Genomic DNA, 18921 nt, shown 5'->3' with positions numbered 1-18921 from the left:
TGCTGGTCACAGCTGACCTCCAATTAGAGCACAGTTTTTAAGGTTGGCTTTGAGCCCATCTTTAAATCTCTTTTCCTGCCCACCAACATTCTGTTTCCCATTCTTGAGTTCGGAGTAGAGTAACTGCTTTGGGAGCTGGTGATTGGGCATTCGGACAACGTGGCCACTCCAGCGGAGTTGATGGCGTAGGAGCATCGCTTCAATGCTGGTGGTCTTTGCTTCCTCAAGCACGCTGACATTTGTCCGCGTGCTTGAGGAATTCTAACAGACAGCAAATTACAAAGAGCGTACTTTAGGCCACTGTGCATTACATTCAGCAGTAAATACATTTTTTGGTTTCAGGGTTTTGAAAACTGAGGTGTGTATTAGGTTTGATGGTGCATAAAATGCAAGTAAATACGGGTATCTAATAAAAAGTTGTTTCAACAGCACCAAATGAAAATTAATGCAAATCCCTTCAGAAATGTCATCTAAATCTAAGAAAACAAATTGTGTTTGAAGGAGCCAAGTCTATGAATAGATAAAATTATTTAGGAACTTAGATTAGTTTTATTTCCAGTACACATAGCGGACGCAATCTAGATGTGGAAACAACCTGCATAAGCTTTGTTCAGGCTTTGGACATCGGAATGGCAGATAGTATCTAAATAAAACAGAGTTCTTTCTGTGGAAATCAGCCACTTTAGGCATAGGTATATGAATTTTTGATGTCAGTCTTACAACAGGTGCAAAGATGTGCAGACTTTGTCTCTCCCCCCCCTTTTTTTTTTACAAGGCAGAGATATTTATATATATTTATAACCCAAAAGTTTGTATTGCCAGTTCACCAGTACAATTATACCAGGTTTAGCCCAAGAAATCTCATTACTGATAGAATGAATTGGGTTTGTCAACTAAATTATTTATTTGAGGTAATAAAGATGGTGCTTCCCAAAAAAAGTCCTAAACAGGTAGACTCTGTATACCAAGGAGTCAGTTATCTAGTTAGATATGTTTAAGATTCAGGAATAGGATAAACAGATATACTGTTAGACTGATCGGCAACCAGTACTCTCCTAGAACCTTTAATGTCTGTGAATGAAATCCAGTTCACTTTCTCTCCATGCTCAATGGTTAGTTTGGGTGAAAAGCCCACAGACCCACTTGTAAGCTCTGTGTTTGTTTTATCAACTGTCTTGGTGTTTGACATCTTAGTCTTCCTTCTGGGAATGGACTTGACTGGACTCTTCAGCTTTCTTACTTCATTGCTGATGTCCCACAATAAAACTTTACCATCATTTCCTCCTGTAATGAACTGGTAGGGTTCTGGTAAAAAGAAAACCTGTGACACTCCTAAAGAGTGACCCTTAAATGCCATCTCCTGTTCAAACTTAGAACCTACTACCTGGAAGATTCTGATTTTTCCATCTTCAGCTCCGCAACCAAAAATATTGCCACAAATAGACACAGACAGACAATGGGCCAAGGGTGGGTTAAAGAGCTGGCCAGCCGACTGCTCATCTGCTGCCTCTTCTTGCAAGTTCACAACACACAGCGGGCGAGCTTTCTGCAAGTTCCACATCATGACCTTCAAACAAAACAAATCCAGAATTATTTCACAGTACAGTAGAGTCTTGCTTATCCAATGTACTGTATTATGCAACACAGTCTGCCTTTTAGTATTTAATGTTTTTGTAGTCAATGTTTTCAATATATTGCGATGTTTTGGTGTTACATTCGTAAATACAGTAATTACTACATAACGTTACTGTGTATTGAACTGCTTTTTTGTCCATTTGATGTAAAACATGATGTTTTGGTGCTTAATTTGTAAAATCATAACGTAATTTGATGTTTAATAGGCTTTACCTTAATCCCTCATTATCCAACATTTTCGCTTATTCAACGTTCTGCCAGCCCGTTTATGTTGGATAAGTGAAACTCTACTGCATAAAGAATATACATTAGAGAGATGTCACCTTTGTGAAACTGTATGTACAAAATTTAAGGTTTCACTTATGATGTCCTGTTTTCTGAGTAACCATCTCAAAAGAGTTACTTCTCTCTACTCTATAAACCAAGAGGAGAAAAGTATGGGTTTTCTAGTAACCAGTTTTCCAAGAATTATTCCTTTTCCCATGACTTGCTTGTTTAAACTTGATTGACACTCATGTTACCAATTCCTGAAAAGGAATTCCTGAAATGTTTGGAAGGTCTGTTGTGTCTATTGGCACATGAGGCTCTCTCAAACATATTAACATAATTTTTTTTTCGTGTCAGGAGCAACTTGAGTTGCTTCTGGAGTGAGAGAATTGGCCGTCTGCAAGGACGTTGCCCAGGGGACGCCCGGATGTTTTGATGTTTTTACCATCCTTGTGGGAGGCTTCTCTCATGTCCCTGCATGGAGCTGGAGCTGATAGAGGGAGCTCATCCGCACTCTCCCCAGGTGGGATTCGAACCTGGCAGCTTTCAGGTCAGCAACCCAACCTTCAAGTCACTTAGTCCACTACGCCATCTGGGGGCTCCAGATATCTAATATCTAATATTAGATATCTAATATCTTTCTGTTCACATTTAGCCAGTATACAACATACATTAAACTTTCATATGTTGCTAATCACCTTCATATCCATGCCACATGAAATAAGGCTTTGAGGCCTCTGAGGTCGAAACACTACAGATGAACAAATATTTGAATGTCTTCTCAAGCAGCGGCTTAACTTCTTGCTTTCCAAGTCAATTATCTTTATTGCTCCAGAATCATCGGCAGCAGCTAAGAAGCTGTCAGTTTCATTTACTGAGAGACAATTGATCTCTTCCTCATTTACATGGAAATGTTCAACTGGTTCCTTGAGATACCTGGCATCCAAGACACTAATAGTCTCCCCATGAGATGCATACAGTCTCTTTGGAAAGGTGGGAGAAAACACCACACTAGTGACATCATCTGTTTTATGGATCTGTGCATGTTCTAATGGACTCCCTTCCGCATTCCAGATTGTAAGCTCCCCTCCTTCTGCTCCGGATGCCAAGAGGCCATCTTTGCTCACATTCAAACATAATATTGAAGAAGAGTGTCCACTGGTCCACTTCTCTGCCATAGTATTTTAAGATACTGAAAATAAAACAGACATTGATTAGTAACGTGACGGTTATCTGTTGGAGTAAGGCAGTATGAAAGAGTGGATAAATTATATTTACTCCAAGATACTAGCTTCCCCAAGACTACAAACATAAAAACTTAAACACTAACTCTACTGCCATAACAAACATTACATGGGCCAACAAATTAAATGGTGGCACATATAAGAACAGGCTAGGCATGTTGTCTACCTCTTCCCAAAGTATTTAAGGGCAATTTAATTTTATAAGAAACATGTTACTCCTCTATGAGTTAAGAAAGATTGTGTACAAGATGTAACCGGTAATGTGCCTATATCATTTTGCAGCAGCCATAGAATGAAAGCATAACATATTTTAGATGTCACTAGATACTTGCAGAGCCTATTAATGTACTTAAATAACTGATTTCATTTATTGTATTTCATAGAGTGCTTAAAATAGAATTGACAGTCAAATGCAATAGTTCTTGAAAAGGATGGAAAGTCGATGAGCAACACATAAGGCTGGATGAAATAAAGGCTAAAAATACTACTAATACATAATTACTGGCACATTCCTTAAATAGATTAACACTACATGCAAACTATAACCATATGGTTGCAAAGCTTTTAACCTAAGTAAACTTCTATTCAGTCTGATGCATATTAATCACTCATACTGTATTCTGTGAACCCATACAAAAATGCACAGATCACAACCAGTTAACTTAAGTGAGATGTAGAAATTTTTTTAGTTGAAACTTTTATACTAATTTAATGATATCCTAACGAACAGTTCAAACATCAATCAATGTGCTATTTTAAGTTATAATTAATTCTCTCTAAATGCCAGTTTACTATCCTGTTTCGGTTCTGCCTCTGTGTTCAGTTGCTGTGCGGAAAGGGAATAAAATCACAGTTCCTTGTCCAGCCTCTATGGATAGATCTACACTGCCTTATATCTCTGGATGTGATCCCATATTATATGTATCCCTGGCCTCTTCTTGAACCCTACATCTAGTTCTGAATACTAAACACTTGTAAATTCTTCTGGGCTGGAGGAAGGGATCATTCCTAATTCTATCCAAATCATCCCTGTGCTAGTTTTTCTTGTCCTTAGGTGGAAAGAGATTTACTTTTAACAGGTTTTACTTTTATTCTTCAAGAGAGGAGGAAGCTCAAACAATTCAGTAAGTACAACTATTCCTCTCCCAGAAAGGCAACCTACTATTAAGGTAATTTGAAGAAAAATCTAAAGTCCTGCTGTGTTCTACAAGTGCTGCTTCTACATTTTTAGAGATGAAGCATTAATGGTGCATTGTGAAGGCCAAAATAAAAGAAGAAGAAATAAATGGGTTGAAGCTGAAAAGAGGTACTGATTTGAGTTGATGGCATGGAAGTTTGGAAAGCCTGGATGTGCTGGAACTGCATAAGTCCCAGTTCTTTTTGTTAGGCTGACTCACCCAGAACTTCAGAGTAGCAATTTTTCTGTTAGTTTATGAGGGTGGAGTTTAAGAAAACCCTTCCTGGTTTGTAGCAATAGGTTTCCTACCACTTTGCCTGGGGAATGGGAGCCATTTTAGATTAGAGTTATTACCACCTGGGAATCTTGGAAGCAAGATGTTTCTATAGTTGGTTACAGCAAGATCCAGGCTAGAACAGGCCATTTCAAGGCAATACTAACTACTATTCTGGGAACTCATTCAACTGTACTGATCTACCGCTGGTCAGTGGCAGCCTGTGGAGTTTCTAGCACCTTCAGCAAGGGGCCAGGCCTCAATAGAAGAGGCCTGCTCAGCCTCCGGACTGATCACCTTGGTCATTGGGTGCCCCAGAGGCCCCTTTACCAGAGAAAGCAAGCAAGGAAAACTTTCATCTGTCCTTCGTCTCCAAAATCACCCATTAGCAGTGATTTCAAGAACAACCAGTTACGTGCAAACTTTAAGTGTGGACTTTGCTGTGGGGAAATCAAGATACTGTTTGGGTGGAGACAGGCCCAAGACCAATTAATAAATTGTTACTGTTTCTCTAAAGCAGTAGCGTGGACATTGATTTTGTGGCGTTCCTTGCTCAAAAAGGAAGGCAAACCAGCATCCCCCAAGCTGATAGAAAGTTAGGACACGTCAGCACTTGGGTGTGACAGCACACTTGATGACACTTGGGCACCTTCTACACTGCCATATAATCCAGATTATCAAAGCAGATACTTCACATTATCTGCTTTGAATTGGATTATATGAGTCTCCACTGCTATATAATCCAGTTCAAAGTAGATAATCCAGATTTTATATGGCAGTGTAGAAGGGGACTTGGCCAAACCACACTGGAGAGCCTGGAGCTTTGGGTGAATCGTACCACATAGAAAAAAAATAAAGGGATTACAAATCAGATTTAAAATATATAGTAAAGATGTTCAAATATGAACAATTAATGACATGTAGAAAATAAACCCTGGATGGCTACCACAGAAGGAGAAACACGGCTGTAGAGGTAAAGCACTTTAAAAAAACAGTTCCACTTCCTAAACTTAATTAAAACACACAGTAATAAAACAAAACTGGAAAGTAACTCTGGCCCCTTCCACACAGCTGAATAAAATCCCACATTATCTGCTTTGAACTGGGATATAAGGCAGTGTGGACTCAGATAACCCAGTTCAAAGGAGATATTGTGGGATTTTCTGCCTTGGCATGTGTGGATGGGCCCTAAACCATGTAACCCAGAATATGAAGTCAGATAATCCACAATATCTGATTTGAACTGGGTTATCTTGAGTCCACACCACCATATAATCCAGTTCAAAGCAGAAAATTTGGGATTTTATACAGCTGTGTGGAAGGGGCCAGAGTCTTTCTAAGAGCTAAAAGAAATGCGCTCCAAGGCAAGTATTTACCTCCAGTCAAACAACAGCTTTCTAAAAAAACCAACACACCAAACCTTTCTCTTCCTCTGACAGAAGGCACACCAATCTTCTCTTCCGGCGAGGAGAAGTGACGTCACCCTATTATGACTCCCTTTCCAGCACTGACAGGTGCGAATCCTGCGCATACAATAACATTTACCCTTACATAATATGGCTGACTCCGCTTCAGGGCCTAGATCATTAGAATATTGAAAATCAAAATAAATATCAGATGAGTCGCTTTGGAGGGAGAAATAGGGAAATGCAATTACTCCCACCGCTTGTGTCAATCTATGCCTCCCAAGAAGAGGTTCATTGTGCTGAAACGTCTCTTAAGGGTGAAACTTCCCACTTCCGCCCTTCTTTGTTGGCTTCGAGGGGGGAAGAGGTTCAGCACCGGACCTCTTCCTCCCAGCTGAGGGCTGAGCGGATTGGTCCGTTGGTTGGCGGCTCTGCTTGGGGCGGCCGCCGGCTGGAGGGATGGCGGCGGCGGCGGCGGCGGCTGGAGGCGGCGGCGGCGGGGGACCGAGTTCAGCGCCGGTGGCGGCGGCTTCTGCGTCTGCAGCTCCTTCTTCCGGCTCCGCTTCCGTGGTCCCGGTTGCTGCTGCTGCTGCTGCTGCGTCTGGTGCTGCTCCGTCGGGGCCCGGCTGGCGCCTGCCCGGGCGCGTGCTGGAGCTGGTCTTCTCCTACCTGGAGCTGCGGGAGCTGCGGAGCTGCGCCCTGGTCTGCAAGCTCTGGCACCGCGTCCTCCACGGAGACGAGAACAGCGAGGTCTGGCGGAGCCTGGCCGCCCGGAGCCTGGCCGAGGAGGCGCTCCGCACAGACGTCCTCTGCAATGTGCCCAGCTACAAGGGCAAGGTCAGGCCCAGGGAAAGAGGGAAGGGGAGAAGGAAGGGAGGAAGAAAGAAGTGAAGGAAGGAGGGAAGGGAAAGAGGGAGATGGAGGAGGGAAAGGAAGTATATAGAGAAGAAAAGGAAGGAATGAAGGAAAGAGGGGAAAGAACTAAAGAGAAAGAAAAGGAAGCGAGGAAAGGAAGGAAGAAGGGAAGGGGGGAAAGAGGGAAGGAGGGAAAGAGGGAGATGGGAGAGGGAAAGGAAGGATGTAGAGAAGAAAAGGAATGAAGGAAAAGAGGAAGGAAAGAGGGAAAGAAAAGGAAGCGAGGAAAGGAAGGAAGAAGGGAAGGGGGAAAGAGGGAAGGAGGAAAGGAAGAAAGAAGGGAAGGAAGGAGGGAAAGAGGGAGATGGTGGAGGGAAAGGAAGGATGTAGAGAAGAAAAGGAAGGAAAAGAGGAAGGAAAGAGGGAAAGAACTAAAGAGAGAAAAGGAAGTGAGGAAAGGAAGGACGAAAGGAAGGAGGGAACGGGGAAAGGGAAGGAAGGAGGAAAGGAAGAAAGAAGGGAAGAGAAAGAGGAAAAGGAAGGATGTAGAGAAAAAGAAGGAAGGAAAAGAGGAAGGAAGGGAAAGAGGGAGATGGGAGAGGGAGAGAAAAGGAAGGAAGAAAAAGGGGAAGGAAGGAGGGAAAGAACTAAAGAGAGAAAAGGAAGGAAGGAAGGAAGAAAAGGAAGAAAGAAAGGAAAGGGAGGGAAGGAAGGAAAAATGGAAGGAGGAAAAAGAAGGAAAGGGGGAAAAGGAGGAAAGGGAAGGAATTAAGGAGAGGGAGAGGAAGGAAGGAATGAGGGAAGGGAAAGAAAGGAGGAAGACGGGAAGGGAGAAAGGAAGGCGGGAGGGAAGAAAGGAAGAATGGGAAGAAGGAAGAAGGGAAGGAAAGAAGGGAAAGAGGGAGAGGGGAAAGGGAAGGAAAGAAATGAAGAAAGAAACAAAGGAGGGAGAAAGGAAGGGAAGGATCGGATGAGGGAAGGAAGGAAGGATGTAGGGAAAGATGTAGGGAAGGGAAGGAAGGAAGAAAGGATGAAGGGAGAGAAGGAAGAATGGAAGGAGGAAAGAAGAAAGGAAGGAAACAAGGCTGTAGGGAAGGGAAGAAAAGGAAGGGGAAGGTAGTAGAAAAAGAAGGAGGAGAGGGAAGGAACTAAAGGGAAAAGGAAGAAAAAGAAGGCGGAAAGGATGTAGGGAAGGAAAGGAAGAATGGAGGGAAGGAAGAATGGAGAAGGGAAGGAAGGAAGAAGAGAAAGGAAGTAGGGAAGGAAGGAAGGAGTTACCGCAGACACATCCATAGTTGGGAATGAATGAATGGACACAGCTTGAACTGTCATGGCTCAGTGCTATTTGGGAGTTGTGTTTTTATGAAGTCTTTAGCATCCTCTGCCAAAATGTGCTGGTGCCTCACAAAACTACAAATTCCAAAATTCTGGGTTCATGTGCACTGGAGAACAAATATAGTTTGACACCACTTGAACTGCCGTAGCTCAGTGCTTATTTGTGAGTTGTAGTTTTACGAGTTCTTTAGCCTTCTCTGCCAAAGAGGGCTGGTGCCTCGCCAAACTACAGCTCCCATCGTTCCATAGCCTAGAGCCATGACGGTTCAAGAGCTGCCAAACTCCATTAATGTTACAGTGTAGAGATGCACTCATGGAATCCTGGGAGTTGTAGTTTGGTGAGGCGCCCTATTGATTTCAGTGGATCTATTCTAAGCAGTGATTGTTTGTAGCTTAGTGTGTTCACATTGCTAAGGCAGGTTAGGTCAGGCATGAGCAAATTTTGGCCTTCCAGGTGTTTTGGACGTCAACTCCCACAATTCCTAACAGCCTCAGGCCCCATGATGCCATGGCAGATCCCATGATGCCATGGCAGTTACCACATAATATTTGTGGTTTGTTCTGTGACTTCAATGAAGTGCAGCTTGTCTCTTGCCCTTGCTGGTGTGCCTACTTGTCAGTTGTGTGGAAACTCCCATTGAACACAGGTTCTGTAGATGTGGCACCTCCACCTAGCTGCTGGCTTTGGGCCAGGAGCCTGTTATGTGTATGATTTGGGAGGCTAAACTTTAGCAGGTACGGGCTGAAGATCCTTTCTTCAAAATTCATGGGATCAGATGCATTTGGATTTAAGATTTTTCTTTTTTAAGGTTTTGGAGTACCAGTATTTGTATATGTAGGTAATCCCCAAGTGACTCCTCACTATGCTGTTTCCATTTTACCTGGAAGAATTTTACAACATTATGAATTGGTGCCTCACTATTTTTCCTTTTTCTCCTTTTGTATGCAGTCTTTTAGATGATAAGTCTGGGTACTAAGACTGTTATGCTTTTTAAAAACCACCATTGCCTCTTTGGGAGCTCCTTTGGCTGAAGAGTACAGTATAACTGTTTTGAATCAAATATACTATAACAATTGTTAGTGAAATCATATTCGAAACTGCACTTACCTGGAGGCATCTCCTTCCCTGAAAGCTTGAGAAAGAGCTCTGGCTTGTTCTGGACATGTTCTGTTGTTTTGTTTTTGTTTTTTCCCTGAAAGGGCTTGGCATTTGGCAGAACTGTCTCAGAGATACCAATACAACTCTGCCAATTGTGAAGTCAGTGGTTGTGCATATCTGTTACTTTCCTCTGGTATTCTTTCACATGTTGAATTTCCCTCATTCACATTTTTTTATACGTAGACCTGGTGTTGATGGTTTTATTTATCGGGTTGTTGTGAGTTTTCTGAATTGTATGGCCATGTACCAGAAGCATTCTCTCCGGATGTTTCTGGAACATGGCCATACTGCCCGGAAAACTCACAACAACCCAGTGATTCCGGCCATGAAAGCCTTTGATAACATTTTCAGTTTCAGTTAACTTGACTTCTTATATGTATTTCAAATTTTGTGATACTTCAAACACATTTTTGGGAGGGCTGTTTATAACCCTCCGTTTGTTTAGGCTAGTATGGATTGACACAAAATGAGCTTTTGTTTTTAGGGGAAAAGATAATATTTTCCTAATGTCTTCTTTGTGATGGTGGTGGTAAATTATTAATCCCCTATCTTCATGTTCTGTATCAATTTGAACTCTTCAAGGTTGAAACTTTTATTCTTTCTCCCCCTTTATCTTCATTGTGCTTTGAATCTTTAGCCTTAGGTTTTAGTTTTAAATGTAGTGCTGCCAGAAAGAGAGAGAGAGAGAGAGAGAGAGAGAGAGAGATGCTGTTAAATAGACTGGGAAGGAAACAGATATAGTGTTTATTCCTTTCATAGATAGTATCATTATTTATTCCATTAAATATCAATGTAAATGTGGAAATAATTATGCTACCTATGAAGAGAATAAATTTAAGCATCAATATCATTACCAGACTTTGCATAGTTTCACAATCTTATTTCAAATTCTTTACCTTTTTTCCATATCCCTCCTCTCCAATATTAGGTACGTGCCTTTCAGCATGCTTTCAGCACCAATGATTGTTCTAGGAATGTCTACATTAAGAAGAATGGGTTTACTTTGCACCGGAATCCCATCGCCCAAAGTACAGATGGAGCCAGAACCAAGATCGGCTTCAGCGAAGGCCGCCATGCCTGGGAAGTCTGGTGGGAAGGTCCTCTCGGCACCGTAGCAGTAATTGGAATTGCAACAAAGCGAGCTCCCATGCAGTGCCAAGGCTATGTGGCCCTACTGGGCAGCGATGACCAGAGCTGGGGCTGGAATTTGGTGGACAATAACTTGTTGCACAATGGTGAAGTAAACGGCAGCTTTCCCCAGTGCAACAATGCCCCAAAGTACCAGGTGAGTGGGTTTTACTATTTCCAAATGTTTGCTGGAGTCCTGAACACTTCTGTCTTTGATCATTCCTGCCTAGCTGGTTATGATGACTTCAATCCAGTTGTTAGTCTAATTGAAGTTGTCTCATTGAATCAACAGGATTTGCATACAGTATTTACTTAACTGTTCAGTAATTGTTTCATTGGGTCTAGTCTAACTGAGACTACAAATTGGATGTAGACCAGTATGTTTTATTTCAGATTTAACTATGTGCAAGTTTACTTGGGAACATCCCTCTGAGATTAGTGGGACACACTCCTAGGTAATGTGCGTAAGACTGAGATCTGACTGATGTTAAAGATAATGCTGTTAATTTCCCAGGCTGGCCCTACACTTCCAACCCTTAAATCTTTCTGTTCACCTTGCCCTTGTTCCCCCACTTAATCCCTTTCTGGATTGGGTTCCTGAGCCTCAGGCTGACCCCTTAAAAAAGGACGTGTGGCTGTGATGGGTTTGTTATGGTAGGCTTGGTCTGACTTTTTATCAGACTTGATAGAGGTAGCCAGAAATAGTTTTAAAAGCAGAATAGCGAATTGAAGTTTCTTCAAACACAGGATGGCAACATATTAAACTGAATATTTTATTTTTGAAGCCTCTTCCAAAACCAGTGTCAGTTCCCCCTTACAACAGACTGTTCTGTCTCTCTAAAATCTAAACTCTCTTCCTACTAACAATCTTGTTCCTATTCAGCTGTTTCTTTTAAAGCCCAAATCTCTCCGTATCAACTCCAGAACTTGTCTAGCTCTTTCAGAGAAAGCCTCTGTTTTTGTTACATTCTTCTCATCCACAACTCCTACTTACTTAGATGATCCCTCATAGTTCGAGGATGATGGTCCTCCATTTCTTGGAAGATGCCTGTGCATTGTTTTTTTTAAAAGTGTGGAGGTCGGTGCACGGCCGGTCAACACACAGTCTTCACAGATTGAGGTCCCAGCAGTGGTGTGGTTAACACAATGAGAGTGGCTTCTCAGTCTGTTGCAGCCTTCTTCTGTCTTCACAGCCATTGTAACATGTACCATGTTATCCTCCGCCTGCTCCGCCGTTGAGATCTTTGGGTCTTCGGATTGTTCTTGGTCTGGATCCTCCCCTGTGGCCACTCCTGGGAGTGTGTGACTCCCGTGGTTGTGTCCGCAGGTTCATTGGAACACGCAACCCCCCCCCCCCCCCCCTCACCACATCAAGGTGACAATCAATCGAGGGGGGTCCAAAACTCACCTTCACGGTGTCCCAGACCTGTCCAGCACTTCCTTCACAAACCCCTTGTGTGAATAGTTTTGAAAAGCAAAATACCTTTTGAATTCAAACAATAGCCTAGGAAATGTTTTGGTTTTAATATTGCCCATCTTTGTCTCATTCCTTTCCCCTCAATCTTTTCTGTTTTTGCTTATAGATAGGTGAGAGAATTCGTGTCATCCTGGATATGGAAGACAAAACGTTGGCGTTTGAGCGGGGCTACGAGTTCCTGGGAGTTGCATTCCGAGGACTGCCAAAGACATGCCTGTATCCAGCAGTGTCTGCGGTGTATGGCAACACTGAAGTGACATTAGTTTATTTGGGAAAACCTTTAGATGGATGATATTCTTGTTTGTTTTTTAAGAACAACTGGGACATGAAAATCAAGTTGATGATACAGGGACGCTTGTACAATGGTTAATAAGGAAACATGAATGAAATGTATGGATGTATGTCCAAGAAACATCCGGGAGAACCAAAACCTATGTTCTAGAAGGCCAGCTGCATGGAACAAGAGTGCATAAGCATTTCCTTTTTCTGCCAGACAAGAAAATTCCTCAGGGGGTTGCAGTTTGTTGTTGAAAGGCCGTTAACCACATGCATGTTGCATAAAATTTTGTTGCCAAGGTGGAAATGTGGAATCCTGTACATATTTAAGGAAATGTTTAATAGATACAGTTGAGGAAGATACCCAAGATGTGTGAGTATTGTGTGTTGTGGGAAAGGGTTTCAATTTTAGAACTATTTGTTTCTTCCTGCCTTTGATCGGATGTGTTTTACCAAAGGTTAGGTTTTATTTAATATATTTTAAATGTATTTACAGAGTGTGGTCAATGGACTGCACTTCTTCAGATCTATACATTGTGCAGCTACACTGATGTGTATTTTAAAGACTGTTTATACAGAACACTTTAAAAATTCCTTCCAAACTAAGGTTAGCTCTTGCTCTGAATGAGACGTAATTTCTTAAATACAAAAAAACCCCACTACATGTCAAATATCAGCTTTTGTTGAAGAAATGGATAACATATATAAGTGCACTTCTTCTGTTTTGTTGTTCATCTCTTGTGATGATTTGACTGGTGTAAAATGGCTGAAATTTGATAGCTAGAACAGAGTGTGTTCATGTACATAAGGGGAAAGTCCATTTTTACAAATTAAGTTTTCAAATTGGTACCAAAATGTCTGATTAGGATATTTTAGGAAAATTATTTTCTGAGTAATTTCTTACAAAAATTATTATAAAAGATTCAAACCATTAGCTTAAATAATTTGAAATTTAAGTTGCACTCACATTTCAGACTGATGAACTATTTCACATGTATTAAAACTTAGTTTTGAGGCTGAAAACGTTTCCTGAGGAGGTAATGTGCCAGTTCACACGAAATGATAAATCAAAGTTCCAGGGGAACCTTGCTTATCATGTACAAGCCACATGTTTGCTGCCCACTTCTTCCCGTGATAAGCAAACCAGGGACATTGTGACTGTTCAGTGTTATGTGTGAATCAAAAATTCTAGTTTGCGTCACTTTGACGATCCAAGTCATAAGTCATGGTTTGTTGTTCGAGTGTTAGAGAAGAAACAGTTTGTACATTATGATAAATAAACTACATACGACCCTCAGTATGCTCATTTGCTCTCAGTTGCTGGAGGAGTCAGCAACAAAAACAGGAGCTTTAGGGGACACTGACTCATTCACCGTAAGCCAAGATTCTTCAGACTTCAGTTGTATTGTGATGTATTTATGTGGCCAATGTATAAAGAGGAAAGACTTGAAGGTGATGAAGCAACTACCTTTTCCCAAGGCAGTTTTTCCTTGTCTTATTTTATATCTCTGTCATTCTCTGACACCAATATCCTGTATAGCTTGTATGTCTTATTCTTGTACATTCAAATGTCAGCTTTTGGTACTAACGTATTGTTTTGTTTTACCTTATAAATATATTTATTTGAACAGTGAGTAGTGAAGACACTTTCAGGGCAATCCTGTGCATATTTCTTTTGGAGCAACTTCCACTGTGTATAGTGGGGCTTACTCCCAAATATTTATGTAAAGGATTGTGGCTTTGGGAGAAAAGATGTTTACATTCTTTCCTACACAGTCTTGTAAGTATCTGATAACTCCTTCAACAAGTATCAGAATGCCTAATAGAGTGCAACTCTCAGTGATTTCCATAGCTGAAGCTATGGAAAGCTGGCTGAGATACGTGAGTGCTGCTTAACAGTCTGTATTTTTTCACAGTAGCTGTTTAAACTACAGCTGGAGAGTACACTTCTAACTGAATGAAAGCTTTAAAATGGGAGTTTTTAAAGCCAGAATCTTTGGTAGTGCCACTGATCCTCAGTAAATAGTAGTCACAATGATTATGCTGTGATCTTCCCAACAGACTTAACTCTCTTATTAAATGGCAGAATGTACAACTTCTTGGGATTGAAGGGCTTTCCCAGAACTCATAGGGGACGCCACACTCTGCCATTGTTGCTACTGCTAGGAGCTGCTACTAAGTGATCTTTATACTACTGCAAAAGACTCAGTGAGCCTGTTGGGAAATGTAATCTGTGAGGAACATGCAACTTGTTTTCTAGTAGAATTACCCTCCCAACGATCTATTGGAAGTTTGATTTTGCTGGAAAACAAGTGCACATTCCCCATATGAATTGTGTTCATACAGAATAACTAGGAAATATTATGGCAGTTGAATCTTTAGTGTACGAGACCAGAGAGGGGTCTGAAAACAATTCATGGGCTGCAGAGTGCTCATCCCTGATGTAGGCTTAAACGAACTTGTCATCTGTACTACCATCTTGTCACATTGACAGATCTAGCTTTAATCATCTTTCAAAAACTGCTGCTGTATCCTTATCATGACCGAAGAAGGAAATCACAATTGAATGCTGGTTTTAGGGTCTGAATCATCCATCTGCCAACAAACATTTATTTTATGGCACTGATAGTGGTAGCATCAGATTATGGAAATAGTAGCTTACTTCACAGGTCCTGAAAATGGGAGGAGCAGCTTTGCTAAGAGAGTTTGCATGTTCTCAGCTGTCCAGGCTGGACACGTGATCAGAGCTTCACTTCAGTTTCCTTCTGCACTCAGATACAATAAAATGATATTTGAGGGTTGCATGTGTGGAGCTGAAGTTTCAAAATATCTGTTCTGTGTGTTATATATTGCTCAACAGAACATTTTCATCCTTGGTCTTTTTCTAAAACAATGTCAAAATAAAGCAAATCAATGCCTTTCAACATACGGTACTAAGAAGTAGTGAATGAACTGGGAAAGATTTATGATTCCCAGAAATAATATTTAACTATACAGTATATATAATATATATATCACTACAATAAAATCCTATGGCATGATCTGAAAAAAGGAAAGAAACATTTTTTCTTAGATTAATCTGTCTCTTTTCCACAGCCGGGGCTAAATAACCTCTACTTTTTATGTAGAGAGAACTAGTCCTGAAACCTACACCAAGGAATTATTTAGTTCCATTTAGTCTTTACTTCTATTTGAAAGGAATGTCTTATTTCCTCATCTACATGGCACAGCATTTTGATTTTGCCGATTAGTCCATGATTCTTTGGGGTATAGGGAACAGGTTTCTGTATATAAGCCTCTTATAACTTATTACCCTAAGACCAACTGCAAGCTGTAAAAATATGAAATAAATTGCTCAAACAAAACAATAGTACTTTCTAGTATTTTTTATTAATTGAGAGTATGAATGGAATTGAATCGTTTGTGTTATGAGCTTTGACATAATTTCTGTTTAAAATAAGTACACAGACTTTTTACAATGTTCCTATTGGCTAGTTAATATCAAACTAAATTTCTGGATAGGTCAAAACCTTGATTTTGCAGTTCTATAGGTTGGTCACCATTTGCTTACATAGCACATTAAGATAAAATGTTGATTTTTAAAAAGAACACAGAAGGATTATATAGGTAATGTTTATTTATTCTGAAGATAGGTACATACATACATATTATGTTCTAGATCTGGAAGTATGTGTGTGTATAAGAATATCTGGAAGATCTGGAAGTGTTATTCACTCATCAAGTGAATAACATTTGGTGAGTATACATTTTAAGGTATGTATGTATTCATTAGAAAATTTATACCTATCTTTTAGTGAAATAATTCTCAAAGATGTACAGATGATAATAATGTAAGACACCCTAAATGCATAATTCAGCAGCCCAACTCTGTAGCTCCTCAGGCTTATGTGTTTCAAGAGCCAATGTGGTGTAGCGGTCTGAGTGTAGACTAGGACTCTGAGAGACAAGGGTTCAAGTCCCCACTTGACCATAGCTGGGCAACATTGGGCAAGTGACACTCTTATCAAGTAATGCAAGAGCAAACTCCATCTGAACAAATATTACTAAAAAAAAGTTTGATGGATTCTCCTTAAGGTTACTATAAGTAAAAAGTGGCGTGAAAGCAGCAATGGACATTTCACGTATTACACAGAATCAAGCCCTAGTTTGCTTAATTCAGAAAACAACCACTGTTAGTTGCAGCTATCTATATTATGTCTTATGTGCAACTGGACATAATTGTACTTGCATGTCTGACGTGTTCACATAGGTTAATATAGTATCTTAGGAATCCGTCTAGAAAAGAAGATCCTCCAGAACTGTACACAAATTTTTGAAGCACAAGGATCCTGACAATGGTATGGGCTTTGAATCAAAAACAAAACCGATGTTCTTGTTGCATCTGAAATGAGTTGCTTTTGAACAGCAGTTTGAATACCATCTACTAGCGGTGGAGAGTGGATTGGGAGAATCCCTAAAGAGAACATCTGTTGAGAGTACGAAGGACTGGGTGCAAGTAAAAGTTGCTATTGCATATGTAACAGCAATGACAATTGTTTGTTGAATGAAAGTTCTTGTAGTGTTTAATTTTAACGCAATCCTTGTTCTGATGCAATTATTAAAGTATGAGGCAGTTACAATTGCACCTTTCATAGAATCAGAGTTGGAAGAGATCTCAAGGGCCATCCAGTCCAACTCCCTGCCAAGAAGCAGGAAATTGTAATACAGTAAAACCCCGCTCGTTCGAGCCCCGCTCGTTCGAGCCTCCGTGCAATCCAAGCAGGTGCTCGCTGGCGTGCGTGTTGCTAGGTAGATAGCAAGCTACCTAGCAACATGCACGGGGCGCTCGCCCCTTGGGAGGTGGCCCCTGCGTGTTGCTAGGTAGATAGTAAGCTACCTAGCAACACACAGGGGGCACATCCCAAGGGGCGAGCGCCCCATGCGTGTTGCTAGGTAGCTTGCTATCTACCTAGCAACATGCACGTCCGACTCCTTCGCCACGCCCGGCACCGGTGTTGCTGCCCTGGAGGCGGGGAGCCGAGGCACGGGCGGGCGGGCGGGTGGGGGAACGGGGAGGGCTTTTGCGGCCCTCCCTGTTCACCCACCCACTGAATGAAGGGGCTTTCTTCCTTTGGCGAAGGCTTGGAGCCAGGGAAGCGGGAGTCACTTCCCTGGCTCCAGGCCTCCGCCAAAGGGAGGGAGAGCCTTTTCATTGCGCTGGTGCTCCCAACCGAGGGGAGGCCTCTCCATGGGGACGAGGACTGGATCGGGAGGCGTTTGCAGCGCCTCCCGATCCAGTCTGCGTCCCGCCTGGTAATCCGACTTATCCGGTTGACCGAGTTGAGGTCCGCCCGTTTAACTCGGACTACCGGGGTTCTACTGTAAACCTCTGTGGCTTGTCTTTAACCTGGTGAGTTTGTTCTGTCCCAGCCTATCTGGTTTCACTTTCACTCACTGGGCACAGACTCTCTGACCATGGTTCTAGCTAAATCACTACACATACACACAGAAATGTCTATCCTTAGCAATCCACACATTCGGTTTTGAAGAACGGACTTGTTGCAAAATAATATACTGGATTTAGGGACACCCTGCTGTTTGTGCCACGTGTATGTAGTTGGCACATGGCAGCCTGCACCAGGGAGTGCCCTCTCATATGGGTTGGACAATCGAATCATAGAGTAATAGAGTTGGAAGAGACCTCATGGGCCGTCCAGTCCAACCCCAAGAAGCAGGTAATCGCATTCAGAACACCCCCGACAGATGGCCAGCCTCTGCTTAAAAGCCTTCAAAGAAGGAGCCTCCACAACAGTCCAGGGCAGAGAGTTCCACTTCTGAACAGCTCTCACAGTGAGGAAGTTCTTCCTGATGTTCAGGTGGAATCTCCTTTCCTGTAGTTTGAAGCCATTGTTCCATGTCCTAGTCTCCAGGGCAGCAGAATACAAGCTTGCTCCCTCCTCCCTATGACTTCCTCTCACATATTTGTACATGACTATCATGTCTTCTCTCATCCTTCTCTTCTGCAGGCTAAAGGTGCCCAGCTCTTTAAGCTGCTCCTCATAGGGCTTGTTCTCCAGACCCTTAATCATTTTAGTTGCCTTCCTCTGGACACTTTCCAGCTTGTCAACAACTCCCTTCAGCTGTGGTGCCCAGAATTGGACACAGTATTCCAGGTGTGGTCTGACCAAGACAGAATAGAGGGGTAGCATGACTTCCCTGGATCTAGGAGCTATACTCCTATTGATGCAGGCCAAAATCCCATTGGCTTTTTTAGCTGCCGCATCACATTGTTGACTCATGTACAACTTGTTGTCCATGTGGACTTCATATTATATCTAGGGCCTACTATAATTGCTGTAACATGGTACTTCCATGTGATATGGTGTAATATCATACTATCACCATGCCACTACTGTTCCAAGATTATGGGATTGTGTGTGCCTGTAAGGCAAGAGGTTAGACTGATGGTAGCAGTGCATTTAATAGTCTCCCATGGAAGATGGGCTTCTGCTAAGAAGCCATGACTGCTAAACAGATTATTAGGTGGTAGGAGATGACACTGATAGAAGATCTATAAAAACAATGGCAGTGGTATCATAGTTAACATTTGTCTGTACTGCACAGGAGGCACAGTACACTTTCTTTGAATATGTTTTAACATGTGAAACAATCCAAAATGAAGTGAAAT

General features: G+C 41.8%; 2 protein-coding genes across 4 annotated transcripts; one reads left to right on the top strand and one right to left on the bottom strand.

Annotated features, from left to right (window-relative positions):
* Window positions 1-521: 521 nt before the first annotated feature.
* Window positions 522-6307, bottom strand: wdr53 (WD repeat domain 53). Of its 3 annotated transcripts, none has more exons than XM_003218324.4 (3): window positions 5974-6307; window positions 2601-3094; window positions 522-1567 (listed from the first exon to the last, which is right to left on the bottom strand). In XM_003218324.4, the coding sequence occupies exons 2-3, from the start codon at window positions 3078-3080 to the stop codon at window positions 995-997; spliced, it is 1053 nt and encodes a 350-aa protein (XP_003218372.2). In that variant the 5' UTR covers window positions 3081-3094; window positions 5974-6307; the 3' UTR covers window positions 522-994. The 3 variants fall into 3 exon arrangements, with proteins under 3 accessions (XP_003218372.2, XP_008104551.2, XP_003218373.2); XM_008106344.3 differs by having other exon boundaries at window positions 6013-6307; XM_003218325.4 differs by having other exon boundaries at window positions 6018-6307.
* Window positions 6308-6389: 82 nt separating this feature from the next.
* fbxo45 (F-box protein 45) lies at window positions 6390-15603 on the top strand. Its single transcript, XM_062976510.1, has 3 exons — window positions 6390-6840; window positions 10281-10637; window positions 12064-15603. The coding sequence occupies exons 1-3, from the start codon at window positions 6463-6465 to the stop codon at window positions 12247-12249; spliced, it is 921 nt and encodes a 306-aa protein (XP_062832580.1). The 5' UTR covers window positions 6390-6462; the 3' UTR covers window positions 12250-15603.
* Window positions 15604-18921: the final 3318 nt, after the last annotated feature.

The sequence above is a fragment of the Anolis carolinensis genome, chromosome 3 (assembly GCF_035594765.1).
Source record: "Anolis carolinensis isolate JA03-04 chromosome 3, rAnoCar3.1.pri, whole genome shotgun sequence".
In the NCBI taxonomy this organism is placed as follows: domain Eukaryota; kingdom Metazoa; phylum Chordata; class Lepidosauria; order Squamata; family Dactyloidae; genus Anolis; species Anolis carolinensis.
Note: the sequence above shows the minus strand (reverse complement) of the source record. Positions and strands in the feature narration are given on the sequence as shown.